At 40.0% G+C, this 15,503-nt stretch overlaps 1 protein-coding gene across 4 annotated transcripts in view; it reads right to left on the bottom strand.

Moving 5' to 3' along the window:
• LOC101029989 (phospholipid-transporting ATPase FetA-like) overlaps positions 1 to 15,444 on the bottom strand; it is a 98,836-nt gene extending 83,392 nt beyond the window's left edge. For 2 of the 4 annotated variants that reach the window (XM_074395023.1, XM_010331694.2), the window contains exons 1-2: positions 14,048 to 15,444; positions 3,712 to 3,788 (exon numbers count right to left, since the gene is read on the bottom strand). In XM_074395023.1, coding sequence (XP_074251124.1) covers positions 3,712 to 3,754 — 43 coding nt within the window. In that variant the 5' untranslated portion in view covers positions 3,755 to 3,788; positions 14,048 to 15,444. Of the gene's footprint in view, positions 1 to 3,711; positions 3,789 to 5,078 lie in introns of all 4 variants that reach the window. The other 2 variants (XM_074395021.1, XM_074395024.1) reach the window with 2 other exon arrangements.
• Positions 15,445 to 15,503: the final 59 nt, after the last annotated feature.

Genomic DNA, 15,503 nt, shown 5'->3' with positions numbered 1-15,503 from the left:
CCTTGCACACATACATTTACAGAAACATTATTCATAATAGCCAAAAAGTAGAAACAATTCAAACATCTATCACCTGATAAAGAGATAAACAAATTGTGGTATATTCAAACACTGGAATAGTATTCCACCATAAAAGGATGCATGCTATAAGGATGGACCTTGAAAATATAAGTGAAGGAAACCATTAACAAAAGGCCACATTTTATGTGATTCTATTTATATGTCAAGTCCCGAAAAATCCAATAGTGGTTGCCAGGGGATGGGGGACCAAAGGGAAGAACTGGGAGTGAATGCTAATGGGTAAAGAGTTTCTTTCTGGATGATGACAGTGTTCTATAATTAAGTTATGTTTATGGTTTCAAAACTCTGTGAATATATTAAAAATCACTTAATTGTATGCTTTGAAAGGGTATATTTTGTGGCATGTTAATTGTATCTCAATAAGGCTATTTTAAAAAACTGGGCCAGGCATGGTGGCTCACATCTGTAATCCCAGCACTTTGGTAGGCCACTCAAGTGGGCAGGTCACTTGAGCCCAGCAAGTTTGAGAACAGCCTGGGCCATATAGTGAGATCCCAACTCTACAAAGTACAAAAATTAGCTGGGTGTGGTGGCATGTGCCTTTAGCCTCAGCTACTTGGGAGGCTGAGGTGGGAGGATTGCTTGGGCCCAGGAGGCTCAAACAATGAGCCTCAAGTTGTAATGAGCCAAGGTCACGCCAGTTCACTCCAGTGTGAGCTACAGAGTGAAACTCTGTCTCAAACAAACAAAATCTGTAGAACCCAAGCAATACAGGAATTCAAGAAGGAGAGATAAAGAGAGGCAAGGCAGAATTGTCTGAGAAAACTTCATGGAGAAGGACTTGCACTAAACTCAAGAGATGAACATAAGTTAATTATGTAGGGATGCAGGGGACAGTTTTGTAGGCAGGAAAAAGGACTTAACAAAAGGCTTGGTATTGAGACTAGACAAGTTGTCTCAGTAAGACAGTACAGTATGTACAAAAATCTGAAGGAGGCAGAAAACAAGAACTTAAAGTCAGGACATTAACAGTAGGATAATGATACTAAATTTTATCTCAGAGAATCCTAGACAGATTTTGAGCATGGGAAAATGTGATAAACTGGAATTTCAGAAACATGAATATGATAGATTTACAGGTGAACAGAGTGCAGATAGAAAGACCACTTAAAAGATGACTGTAATAGTCAACACTTAAAGTGATGAAAGGCTGAACTAAGAAGGTGGTAAAAAATAGAAAAGGGGAGTCCAGCACGGTGGCTCATGCCTGCAATCCCAGTACTTTGGGAGGCCAAGACGGGTGAACCATTTGAGATCAGGAGTTCAAGACGAGCCTAGCCAACATGGTGAAACCCTGTCTCTACTGAAAAAACAAAAATTAGCCAGACATGGTGGTACATCCCTGTAATCCTAGCTACTTGGGAGGCTGAGGCATGAGAATTGCTTGAACCCGGGAGGTGGAGGTTGCAGTGAGCTGAGATCGTGCCACTGCACTGCAGCCTGGGCAACAGAGCAAGATTCTGTCTCAAAAAAAAAAAAAAAAAAAAGAAAAAGAAAAAAGAAAGAAAGAAAAGAAAACAGAAAGGAGAGAGAAGACAAGCAAGATGTTAGAACTGGCCAATATTTATGTACTGTAAGTTTGCCAACCAGAATAGTCCTGAAGATTCTAAATATTCAAAATAGTGTTACCTGCCAAATTATTGGTTAGCACTATTGTTTGTAAATTTAGGGCAAGAGGCCAAAATCTTGGGTGGACCAGTATTAATTGCTCACTGCTCAAAACAGCAGGAGGAATAACTCTACCTGCAGTAGGTAGTCCTAGCCTACCTGTAGGGATTTATGCTAGAAAAACTGGTTTCAATTATTTTTCCTTGGTAAAATTTTTGGCTTTTGAAATAACATACACTTATAAATGAAGTTCTTAATGATCTTTCTGATTCAAAGTGTCAAGCTCCTATAGATTATTTTTTACACATTTACCAGTGTTTATCATGTGACAGATACTGTCCTAAATGCTTTATAAATATTACCTAACTTAATTCTTACAGCAATCTTATGCAGCACTTATGTTACTACCATCCTCATTTTATAGAGTAGGAACCATAGCACAGAGAAATTAAGAGATTTGCCCAAGATAACGTAGTAAGTGGTGCAGCTCGGATTCAAACCTAGACAGTATGACTCCAGAATTCATGCTCTTGACCACTATGCCTCTCTTATGGCATTTATTTCACTGCACTTATGGCAGATATTTGATATTTATTGGTGCTATTATTTAATGTGCTGTTAATTAATGAGAGGCTTCCCCTCACTAAACCATAATCTCACTAAGAGCAGAAATTCTGTCTAGTTTTGTTGTCATTGTATTGTCATACTTAGCACAGTGGCTGGCACTTATTTAGTAATCAATAAATATTTGTCGAATTAATCAGTCTTTATTGATGATTATCACATTTTTCATTTGCCTGGAACTTACCACTCCCTAAAGTATTCTGCTCTCCATATTTTCTGTTCATAACAATGTACAGAGCAGTTGATTATCTTCTGTTTTCGTCAGCCCTTTAGCTCTCCTGAGGGTAGCAGAGGACTCCCTGGTTTTCTCTCAGATGAAACCTTCCCAACTTCCTCCTGGAACTAGGGCCAATGTCCTTGAAATGGGCTCCCTCAAGGAAGAAAGCAGACAACTGCCCAATGACAGCAAGTAAAGAAGGTACACTGTGACTTTAATCAGTGAACTGGTTTCATTCTCTTCATCTTCTCCATTCCTCAAAAGGAAGCCTAAATCTAAATCTTCCTTTTTCAGAATTTCATGTTAGAAACAATTTGTTGTTGTGCTTACGTAACAGGCAGTTCCAATCTGAAAGATGGCTGGAGTGTGATTACTCCTGCTCCCTTTAGGATCTTTTTTTTTTTTTTTTTTTTTTGGTAAAGATATAGTTTCCCTCTGTCACCAAGGTTGGAGTACAACGGCGCAATCTTGGCTCACTGCAACCACCACCTCCCGGGCTCATGTGATTCTTGTGCCTCAACCTCCCAAGTAGCCGGGACTATAGGCATGCGCCACCATGCCTGGCTAATTTTTTTTTTTTTTTTTTTTTTTTGTATTTTTAGTAGAGACAGGTTTTGCCATGTTGGTCAGGCTGGTCTTGAACTCATGGCCTCAAGTGATCTGCCAGTCTTGGACTTCCACAGTGCTGAGATTACAGGTGTGAGCCACCATGCCCTGCCTCCCTTTAGGATCCTGATTCACCAAAATAAAGCATGGAAGTGATATGGAAATCCTCTCTAATGACAAAGACAGATCCATTTTTTTCTGTCCACAGAAAGGCTGCAAAGGAGGACCTTATCTGCCTCAGCAACCTTTTTTCACACTGACCACCTCTTTTTAGCAGGAGGCAGTTGTGAAGAATGGGGAGAGAAGGAGAGGTACACAGGCTTTATTGGTGAATTTCCAGACATAAAAGTTAAGAGACTACTCAAGGATTTTCAGATGACAAAACAGTGGAGCCTGTATTTGTAAGTACAAAGTATTTACTTCTGAAAAATATATTTCCTTTCCTGATCAGTTTGGTAGGTTAACAATCTGATTGGCAGGCTGATCTGTCATATGCACATGTATACACACACGCATACACATTTCAGAGGTAATAACAATGACATACTCAGATATATTTTCCCGAGTTTACCTACCTTCATCTTGTCTGTCTTCACTTTGGCTTTTAAATGGAGACATTGCAGAGTAGACCAACTATAATTCCATGAAATTTCTATAAAGGAAATAAAGATTCAGAATGAGAATTTCTCATGCTGATACTGTGTCATTCAAACGTATTCTTAAGAAACTTGGAACTTGGTCCATGAAGTCCAAAATGACCTATCCCTAAGACACATATGCTAGTTTAGAATTCACTTTATTTATCCTAATCATAAAGTTATAGTTCAGAAGCTTGGGAAACAGATTTCATTTCCTGACAACCAAGTTGAAGTTGATGACTACAATTGTCAAAAAAATGATCTGAAACCTAAAAATAGGTGAAAGATAGACGATCTTTTAGTACCCTTTTGGGTTTTTATCTTTGATTAGTTTTCTTTTGACTGGACTATTTTATAACTTGTTAGGGCAGAGGTTAACTCAGAGATTTTTATCTAGCAGTAACAAAAATGTTTTATGTCCGGTAGAAAAGATGACTCCAAAGTTTATGACTTATTGCACTTTAGGACATTAACTAGTTTGTATATAATTCAGAAATTGTACTTTGACATTCCTTTATTAAATTGCCTATAAATATTTAGCTCTTAATTTTTCATTTGAACTGATCTTAACATCTTACTGGTTCCCTCATTAATTAATATATTAAATAAAATATTTGAGACCTATTCATTTCATAGTCATATAAAAGTCAGGTTTTTTTTAACCTTTGAAAAATTGTACTTTATCAAACCCCATGATTTGCTATACAGACATATCCTTCTTTGTTTCCTATTTTTCTCTCCATTCTTAACCCAACTCGGAAAAGGCCAATAAAGTATATTTACTTTAATCAATTTCTTTCAGGTCCCCCAAATCACTAAGAATAGATGAGTCAAGACTAGAAAACTTTATAGTTATTTTCACCTCAATTGTCCCAGACATCCCAACATAGGTGGAAAAATCATAATCTTGAGAGAGGTGTAAAGTCTAAGTAAAATGGCGTTCCCAGCCATGATATACTCAACAGCTAGAAAAAAAAAATAACCTTGACAATTGTGATCACTCTGGAAAGATAATACATCTTCTAGTTCTGCCCTCAGTGAGTCTTAAGTGATCTCATTATGAAAACAATTCATATTTCAGGAATGTAGGCACAGTTGCATCCTAAACCCTTAGGAGCCAGAAAGTTAATAGCATTTTCTGGGGTTCCTACCACTGCTGAAAAAGGAAAGCAAAGGATGGGATGGCCTGAAGTTCTGGATGCTCTCCTATCCCTTCAGGGACACTAGCAGCTTTGAGAGCGTAGTCTGGCCAAATCCCTATAAGCAGCACACCTGGAAATGTGAAATGGGTGTAAGGCACATACCAGCCAACTAGGGGCCTGAGTAATGACTGTTCCAGCTGGAACCAACTGCTCATCAATCTTGTGACGTTCTCTGCACATACATCATGTCACATGGCACCAACTGAAAAGTATATTTAAGCTGTTAAACTCAGAGAAGACATGGAAAATATGAAGGGATAGGAGAAAGAACTGAGGTGTAGAAGGAAAAAAGAATGAAATGGAGCAAAAAATAGATTAGAGGGTCTCTGTGAACCTATTCTAGTTCAGAGAGCTGCTTCATTCACAGACTGTTCTAAAAAATTAAATTTTAAAAGTGGACTAAGAGCCAGACAACTGGATTTTAATTGAAAGTCTGCTACTAATTAACAACAATGTGACTTCAAATTATTAACAACTTTCTGCCTCAAATTTCTTCTAAAATGGTCATTTTTTTAAAAAGTAAATAACTTAGATACAGGATGGAGAAAGACCAGTTAATAAATAAATCTGTCAGAAAGAGGTTTAGGGGTACTTATGTGTTAAAAATGAAGTATAGCATCAGTCTTTGTTATGGGGCTAAAAGAGTTTTGAGAGAATTAAATTAATTAACGTATGAAATTGCCTGCCACAGTGCTTGCACAAAGTAGTCAATCAATAATTAGCAACAGTTAAATATTTTAACATACTCACCCACCACATTGGTAAAACAATTTAAAGTCTGATAATGTTGTGTTACAGAAAAAAATGGAACTACTAGAACACTTATATATTGGTGGTGATATTAAAAGTTGGACAACCACTTTAGAAAACAATTTGGCCTTATCTAAAAGGTTGATCAAGCATGTACTCCATATCTTACCATGTCCATTTTTAGGTGTATATCCTAAGGAAACTTTATATGTCACACACAAGGATGCATGAAGTAGCACTGCTTATAACAGCAAAACTGGAAACCAACACATGGTTATTAACAATAGAATCAATAAATATCTTCTAGTACGGTCACACAATGGAAAGCAATACAGCAGTGAAAATGAGTGAATGATATCAACATTGATAAATCTCAGGAGTATAATATTTGTAGAAAAAATGCAGAAGAAGACATACAGTATTATATCATTTACATACATAAAAAAGATCATGTAAAACTATATCATTAGGAATACCTCAAGGTACCTATAAAGAAAAGTATGAAACCTATAAAGAAAAGTCAAAAATAAAAAAATAGGAAATTCAGGATAGAGGTTAGAGAGAGGGAAAAGGATAAGATAGAGAATACTGAGAGCTCCAAGCTATACTTGTGCTTCTGCTATCGTTACTCTTTACAACTACACATTTGTTATAAATTTTATATCTATTCAATATATAATAATAAAAAGAACTGAAAAAAATTACAGTGAATTGACCAACCATAGGCAAATACTCTTGCTATCTTATTCAGGAGAATAATTTTCAAAATAATCTTTATGAACTAGTATGTCCAATTTGGGGCACGTTTTTTAAAAACGTTTTATTTTGAGATTTTAAATTTACAGAGAGTTGCAAAAATAATACTAGGAATTTCCACATACCTTTCACCCATACTTCATCCTTCTATTAGTATCTTACAAACCATAGAACAATTAACAAACTAACAAATAAACCTTAGCATAATACTGTTATTATTATCATTATTATTTTGAGATGGAGTCTAGCTCTGTCATCTAGGTTGGAGTGTAGTGGCACGATCTCCACTCACTGTAACTTCTGCCTCCTGGGTTCAAGCAATTCTCCTACCTCAGCCTCCCTAGTAGCTGGGATTACAGGTACCCACCACCATGCACAGCTAATTTTTGTATCTTTAGTAGAGATGGGGTTTCACTGTGTTGGCCAGGCTGGTCTCAAACTCTAACTTTGTGATCCACCCAACTCCCAAAGTGCTGGGATTACAAGCGTAAGCCACCGTGTCTGGCCAATACTATTAATTACAGTATAGAATTTAATAGTTTACCATTTTCCCTACAATTATCTTTTTTTGTTCCAGGAACCAACTCAGGATCCCATATTGCACTTAGTTGTTATGTGCCCTTAGTCTCCACCAACCTGTTACTGTACCACATTCTTTCCTTGCTTTTTATGATCCTGACACTTTTGAAGGGTACTGGCCAATTGTTCTGCAGAATGTGACTCAACTTGGATTTGTGTGATGTGTCCTATATATTCTTGGTGGTATGAATCTAGATCACTTGGCTAAGATAGTGTCTGCCAGACTTTCTGCTATAAACTTACTATGTTTTCCCTTTGTGATTACTAAATACTTGGGGACACTATCATGACATTTGAAAAAGGATGTTGAAAAACCTAAGAGTAATACAATAGGTGCCAAAGAGAAGTTAAGGAATAGCACTAGCCTCTATAGGACACAGATGTAGGAACTAAAGCTCTTTCACTTAGGAGAATCCAAAGGTAGAAATAACTTGTCCAACCTTGAGCTGAAATTGCATAACATAGATGACCTGAAACTAGGAGCTGGGTACTGACCTACTAGCCTACAGTCTTCCAGTTGGCATTATGTTACAAACCAACCTCAAGTTCCCCTAAGCCACAGCTGTGATTCTGTGCTGCCAGCATCCTGTATCCACCACACTCACTTGTACACAAAAGACTGGTGAACGTATTAAGCGTAAAATACTTAATATTTTGTATTGTGGGCAGACTTTAATGACAGGTCTTTGTTTATATTTATCTCAGTCTGAAAACCACATAAAATATAGCAAACACAATGAAATATAGAAATGACGTTACTGTGATACCAGCATAGCCAGACTCTTAGTACTAAAATAACCTAGACTGTGTCCACAGAAGGCATAATGGACACTTAATGAATAAATCTGTCTTCTAGAGAAAAAAATATCTTCATCAACAAAAAATCCAGCACAGGGCCAGGCACAGTGGCTCATGCCTGTAATTCCAACACTCTGGGAGGCTGAGGCGGAAGGATTGCTTGAGGCCAGGAGTTCAAGACCAGCTTAGACAATGTAGTGAGACTCCATCTCTACAATGTTTTTTTTTTTTAATTAGCCAAGCATGGTGGCTCATGGCTATAGTCCCAGTCACTTGGGATACTGAGGTGGGAGGATCACTTGAGCCCAGGAGTTTGAGCTTACAGTGAGTTACGAAGACAGACACTACTACACTCCAGCCTGGGCAACAGAGTAAGATCCTGTCTCTTAACAGCAACAATAGCAACAACAACAAAAAAGAACAAAAAATATCAGAGGAGATTACACATGAATGGACTCCGGGTTGACTTAAATGCTTTTGAGAACCTGAGGAAAGGGCTCTCACAGAAGCAGATACGCTATCATTCTCTAAAATAAAAGCTACATTTCCCCCAAACTGTTGTACAAAAATCATAAAAACTTCTAGTCTATTCTGTCCAAGTTTCTCTCAATTCACTATTATACCCAATGCACAAATCCCCACAGTTACTCCAGAAATCAAGGTTCCCCATCCCGATTCCTAGCACACGAACCTCAGCAAAGCAAACAATTACAGAAGAAAACAAAAGTTTTTTTCTTTTTTTTCGGATGCAGTGGAAGAACATATACAACAACAACAAAAAGGAAATAGAAAGCAAGTCTTATCCTAAAATGCATTTAAAGGGCACAATCCCAAAACTGCCGGCATTCCACAGGACACTTCTCAAACTCCCTGTTTTGTCCCCTCCTTATTTCAATTATAACTTCCTTCTCATAGCAAAACACTCTAGGAAAAACTTCTAAACTTGGGAACTTTAAAACTCTGGGAGCGGTGGGAAGATATTCAAACAGCTACCAGTCTATAATGCCATTTAGATGACTAGATCTGCTTCTGATTCCCAGCTTTTGGGAATCTGCCAAATTCCTTCATTGTGGGTTTTTTTCTTTTTTCCCTGTTTCCTCTACTGAAATGAGGGAGCCTCAAAACCCTCATTTACAACTTTCTCCTTCCCAAAGTGGTTCATGGACTCCCTAATAACCTTTCAATAAACTTGACTTTGGTTTTAGATAGTTTAAAGAGCTGAAGATGAATATAAACTAATATTTAAACACAAAATGGAGTAGAGAGGAATCTTTAACACTAGTTTCTTAGCTATCACCCTTATTTCCAAACTTACAGTCTTCCTCAAGAGTTCTCAGTCTATAAGGCAGGCTTCATAAAGTTACTGTGTGCTATAAACACCCCTCTTTTCTGTCTGGAGCTTTTATTTGGGTCTGCACAAATACTGGAGTCTACACAATCTCCTTCTAGCACTTGTAACTTCCTGGTCTCACAAAGTAAACTCCTTATTAGATGTATACTACTTCATCCCATCCTTTGGGATGGCTTATCTTCTATTTCTTTCAGTCAGTAGAAATGATTCAGAGTTTACTGAGCTAGTCTTAACTATTTTGCACATAGTAGGTAATGTTTGTTGGCCAGGTGCGGTGGCTCACACCTGTAATCCCAGTACTTTGGGAGACCAAGGCAGGTGGATCACCTGAGGTCAGGAGTTTGAGACCAGCCTGGCCAACATGGTCAAACCCCATCTCTACTAAAAATACAAAAATTAGCCAGGCATGGTGGAAGGCTGAGGTGGGAGAATCGCTTACACCCAGGAGGCGGAGAGTGCAGTGAGCCAAAATTGAGCCACTGCACTCCAGCCTGGGCGACTGAGTGAGACTCTTTCTCAAAAAAAAAAAAAAAAAAAAAAAAGAGTTTGTTGAAGAGCATCTCAGAAACCAAGTGTGCTTTCTTTAAACAAACTTGGTTTTAAAATTAGGAGCAAGGGTGAGATAATAAAACACTAACAGGAAATTTGGAAGCCTCAGTTCTGTTTCTTAGCTTGGATTCCTAAATCATTCACACCTAAAACAAATGATTTATTCCCACAGTTTCCTAGCTTTTCTCATCTACAATAAAAGGCAATACCAACACTCTGGGAAGCTGTCAATTTCCTTCCTTATTCAAGAAAATAATGTAAAGCAGGGGTTTTCAAAATGAGTTATGTAGAAAGAGGAGGTTTCTCAGAGGCTGAAGTAAAGTTAAGGGTAAAGGGGAGAGGGAACAGCAAGAGGAGGGCACTTTCTCTCACTCGGCTTGAATAACTACTTTTATCTGGAATTTTCCATATATTTGCCACTGAAAAAGAAATGGGGCCTGCTTTTTCTTAGTGGCAAGAGGGAAATAGCCTAGTTTAAAAAACAAGAGACAAAAATAAAGTGCTTTTATGATTAGCCTCTATGGGTCCCATTTATTCAATGTTCTAGCTATATTCATGTTTGGAAGGATTTACAACAAATTAATAACAGTAGAGTAACTGAGTAATTGGGAGGTAGGACACTAGGGGTAGAAGGGAGACACAATTTTCACTCTATACCCTTTTGGCTACTTAAGGTTTTGTATAACCTTGTGCATGAATTGTTTTTTCAAAAAATGTGAAGACTTCAACTTCCTGTAAACAACATTCAGTCCAGGAATGATATATGTCTCTTTGGAGAAACAGAACAATAGAAGTAAACAACATTCAGTCCAGGAACGATATATGTCTCTTTGGAGAAACAGAACAATAGAAGTTATCTATCAGGCCGGGCACGGTGGCTCAAGCCTATAATCCCAGCACTTTGGGAGGCCGAGGCGGGTGGATCACGAGGTCAAGAGATCGAGACCATCCTGGTCAACATGGTGAAACCTCGTCTCTACTAAAAATACAAAAAATTAGCTGGGCATGGTGGCATGTGCCTGTAATCCCAGCTACTCAGGAGGCTGAGGCAGGAGAATTGCCTGAACCCAGGAGGCGGAGGTTGCGGTGAGCCGAGATCGCGCCATTGCACTCCAGCCTGGGTAACAAGAGCGAAACTCCGTCTCAAAAAAACAAAACAAAACAAAACAAAAGTTATCTATCTATTTATATACATAGAGAGAAAGATATATATATTTATAGATACATATATAAATATCTACATATAGAGATACAAATATATATCTCAGGAAACTCAGGTAGGACTTTTAGAGTCTTCAGGCAGGATTTCTTCTTCTTTGGTAAACCCCCGTTTTTGTCCTTAAGACCTTCAACGTATCAGATGAGGCTCACTCACATTATAGAGGGTAACCTCCTTCACATAAAGTCAACTGATGATATATGTTAAGCACATTTACAAAATACCTTCACAGAAAAACTACAATTTTTATTTTATTTTTATTTATTTGAGACAGAGTCTTACTCTGTTGTCCAGGCTGGAGTGTAGTGGTGCCGTCATCTTGGCTCACTGCAACCTCCACCTCCAGGATTCAAGTGATCTTCCCTTCCCACCTCAGTCTCTCAAATAGCTGGGATTACAGCATGCACCACCATGTCTAGCTAATTTTTGTATTTTTAGTAGAGACGGGGTTTCACCATGTTGGCCAGGCTGGTCTCAACTCTAGACCTCAAGTGATTTGCCTGTCTGGGCCTCCGAAAGTTCTGAGATTACAGGTGTGGGCCACTGTATGCAGTCAGAAAAACCTAAATTGGTGTTTGATTAAATAACGATACTATGACCCAGAGACACTGAAAATAAATAAATAAATGATAACATTGTCAGAAGTGTTTAAACCAGAGCAACTTCATCCTGAAGAGAGGCTTGGTAAAATAAGGATGAAACCTACTGGGCTGCATTCTCAGTTAGTCACAGGATGAGACAGGAGGTTGGTACAAGATACAGGTCATAAAGACCTTGCTGATAAAACAGGTTGCAGGAAAGAAGCCAGCTAAACCCCACCAAAACCAAGATGGTGGTGAGAGTGACCTTTGGCCGTCCTCACTGCTACACTCCTACCAGCTCAAGAGTTTTACAAATGCCATCGCAATGTGGAAGTTACCCTATATGGTCTAAAAAGGGGAGGCATAAATAATCCACCCCTTGTTTAGCATATAATAAATAAAAATGGGCAACAGGCAGCCCTTGGGGCTGCTTTGCCTATGGGGTAGCCATTCTTTTGTTCCTTTACTTTCCTAATAAACTTGCTTTCACTTTGCTCTATGAATTTGTCTCAAATTCTTTCTTGTGCAAGATCCGAAAACCTTCTCTTGGGGTTTTCTGTAGAGACTAGGTCTTGTTATGTTCCCAGGCTGGTCTCAAACTCCTGGCCTCAGGTGATCCTTCCACCTCAGCCTCCCAGAGTGTTGAGAGGCGTGAGACCCTGCACCTGGCATTATGGCTATGTCTCTTGTCAGGCAGTCCCTCGTACAAAGTTGTCTCTAACTGGGCTCCGGTAACAATACTTTTCACCTTTCCCTTTCAGGTCTAGAAGTGCTACTAATTCACCACTGTCGTTCTGTTTCACCACTCCTTGTTAATCCCCTTAACACTGCCCAGACCTCTATATGGGTTCTTTTCAGTTCAACCCTTTTAAATACCAACTATTTTTCTGCCAGGACTATGATACACTAGAAAAATAATAAATGGCATATTTTCTTCTCCTTGATACTTCCATTCATTCACTTCGCAATATTTGCAAGAGAATTTCCTCTTCTTCCTCTAATCCAAAGCCTCCCATCCTCCCAAGTCCAACAAGTCTCTCTAAATACTCTATTACCTACAGAGCAACACTGTTGTTACCACTCTTGTGTCAAACCTAGTGTGACATCAGCACTCTTGTCCTTGTAGTTCTATGACTGTTCAGCTTTGCCAGTCTGGTCATCCCAGCAGGACAATAAGCTCCTTAGTGGTAGGGAACTTAAGCAATTAGAATCTCAAGTGATAAACATATTTTAGCTGGAAAGAACCTTAGAGGTTATCTTGTTTTAACTTCCTTATTTTACAGATGAGGAGGTTCAGGCTCACACAAGGAAAAAGTCTTTCTCACACAGCTATATAGCGGCACAGTTAAGTCTAGAATCCAGATTCTTCCTACTACTTCACCATGCTTTGACGCTGCACTGAGTAATTAGTAGGCACTTAATATGCTGATGACCCACTCTGAAATTTATAAGTGGTTTTTGTCTCTTTTTGTTCAATGCTAGGCCTCATGCCTAGATGAACACCTGGCACATAGTAAGTGCTCAAAAAATATCTGTTATATTTGAACCCAGGACCAAGCAAGACAAATAACTTGGAAGTTAATTAGAATGCAGAGGATCATTTATAACAATCCCCTATACACTTAGAGAAAATGTATAGTTTTTAGAGCCCATTTGATCACTCTGAGGTAGACATGCAGGAATTATTAGTCCTAGGTAACAGATGCAAGTTACTGAGGCTCTGAGAAGTTACAGGTCATCTCCTGACTAGAATGTAGCAGACCTGGGCCCAATCTTCTGACTCTTACTTCAATACCATCTCCATTATTTGTCGCTTCTTCAGCTTTGCCTGTCTGCTTCTGGACTCGGGAGGATCATTCAGGGAGTTAGTCCGAAAATTCACAACGAATACATGGGCTACAACTTAAGTTGAAAGATGTGACTTTTCTTCCTTAAAAGTCCACTGCTAAAGGTACTTTTGTTCTAATTCTGATTAGCTATAGCCTACAGAAATCAGTGGCTAATTCAAATCTGAAAGCCTGCTGAAACCATGGGTAGCTAGCCAGAGTCTGACTCTTCCCTCTGGAGTAGGTATCCTATGACAGAGTGGGAGGGAATGATAGCAAACGTGCCACTTCAGATCAAGTATGGGACAAGGATTATTACTTCTCAGAGAATCTGAATAGTGCTGGAAAACTCCCTGAGTTAACAGGAATATGCAATTGCTGGAGATTTGGGGGTATCTGCTTCATGAAATAACTGGAAGAATGCGTGCCCTTTAGGAATTATACGGGGATAAAGCCCCCTTTCTCAGCTAACCTCGACAAATATGTCCTCTGTGGGAGTGTCTGGAAAACCAGTATACTCCAGTATGGGCAGCGGTCTCAACAAAACATGAGGATGGACGTACTGGAAATATTGAAAGGGGAGAAGGTCTCTTCAAGGAATATTGGGAGGGAGAAGGCGATAACCTCTACATGGGCGCCCCCTTTGGGCGCCTATAGCTCACCGTCGCCGCACAGCCTCGGACTCCAGCGACAGCCATCTTAACGCACCTTTCCGCGCAGGCGCTGTAGAGCCCAGGTTACGGCCTAGAGCAGAGCCCCGCCCACAAACCACGACCATCTCCCATGAGCCCGCCTCTGGCCATACCCCTGTCCTCAGGCGCCCGACCCACGTGGTTTCCCAAAGGAGGGGGCCTCTAGCTGCCGGTCAGGCTTTGAAGTACCTATACTACACTGGCCGCTGGGGGAATGGAAATCAAACATTCAGATCCTGCCTTTGGGTAGATCGCAGACTGATGAGGGGAGACAGACAAGTAAATTATAGCAATGTAGAGTGCTGTGGCATGGCGTCCAGATACCGGAGCCTAGAAAGCAGTAGAAAAGGCTGGCAGACATTCCAGCAAGGAGGGCAGCATGTGCAGACACTGAGGGGTAGGAGCGCACAGTGCGTGTCGGGGACCTGCTGGAACCAGTACTTTAAAATAGCTGCAGGATGGGGGAAAGGCGGGTGGTGCCGGTTGCGCTATCTTGGAGGGTCTTGGAGTTTCAGCCTGGAGGCTATCGTTGACCACTGAATAGCTTTAATAGGAGAAGGATTTATTAGAGTGTGTGAAGAGAGCAGGGGAAGAACAGAAGCAGGGGATTATGACAGTAACTCAGGCAAGAGAACCTGAAAACTGCCACAACTCTTGTGGTAGTGAGAACTGAGGCGACACAATGGATTCAAGAGGTAATTTTGAGGCAGAAATGTTAAGTGGCTGGCTTGGGAGAGAAGCAGGGAGGAGGAGGAATTTTTTAAATGAGCAACTGAACTCTAAGGATTTATTTAGCAAGCAGTGGAAACGGACCTAGTTCCCTGCCTGGTGCCCCGTTAGTCCCTGTCCCACAAATAATGATAGCGGAGGCTGAGAGAGTAGAGGAGCACTATCTTATTTGCCCAGAAGGCCTTTTACCTTATTTCTTCCCCTTTGGGAGTAGGCTTTCTACTGCAACTCTTCTTTCTTGAATAGAGTCTGAATAAAAGGCCAAGGTATGGTCCTAAACCTAATCCTCTGACCTGTCTGTGGCAGCCCCAGCCCTCTGCCACGACCTGCGGGCAAACCTCTCCTCAGTGGGTCCCTGCCTTGTCCTCACAACCCAGGCTGTGATCTGTCCTAGTGATTCTAGACAAAGGGAAGAGAAGTATTGACTAGTTTTCACCAGAATAATTCTCCTGCTACTCTTTTGGACCTTTTGCAGGAAGCTGATGCCATAGGTCCCATGACTCTGTTAATTAGATGTGTGGTCTCAGGTCTAGGCCAGGATGTTAGCCCAGTGGTGCTTATCCAGAACCACTTTAGGTTTCACCCACTGGCTGTCAGGTATGGGTGTCAAGGAGGAGTGTGAAGCAACAAAGGACAACTAGGCCAAAATCTGCCATTATAGAGGAGTCATTTCCACGGCTTTCCACACATTAGCAGA

This window comes from Saimiri boliviensis, chromosome 2 (assembly GCF_048565385.1).
Source record: "Saimiri boliviensis isolate mSaiBol1 chromosome 2, mSaiBol1.pri, whole genome shotgun sequence".
In the NCBI taxonomy this organism is placed as follows: Eukaryota; Metazoa; Chordata; class Mammalia; order Primates; family Cebidae; genus Saimiri; species Saimiri boliviensis.
The sequence above is the reverse complement of the archived record's forward strand: the minus strand, read 5'-3'. Positions and strand labels throughout refer to the sequence as shown.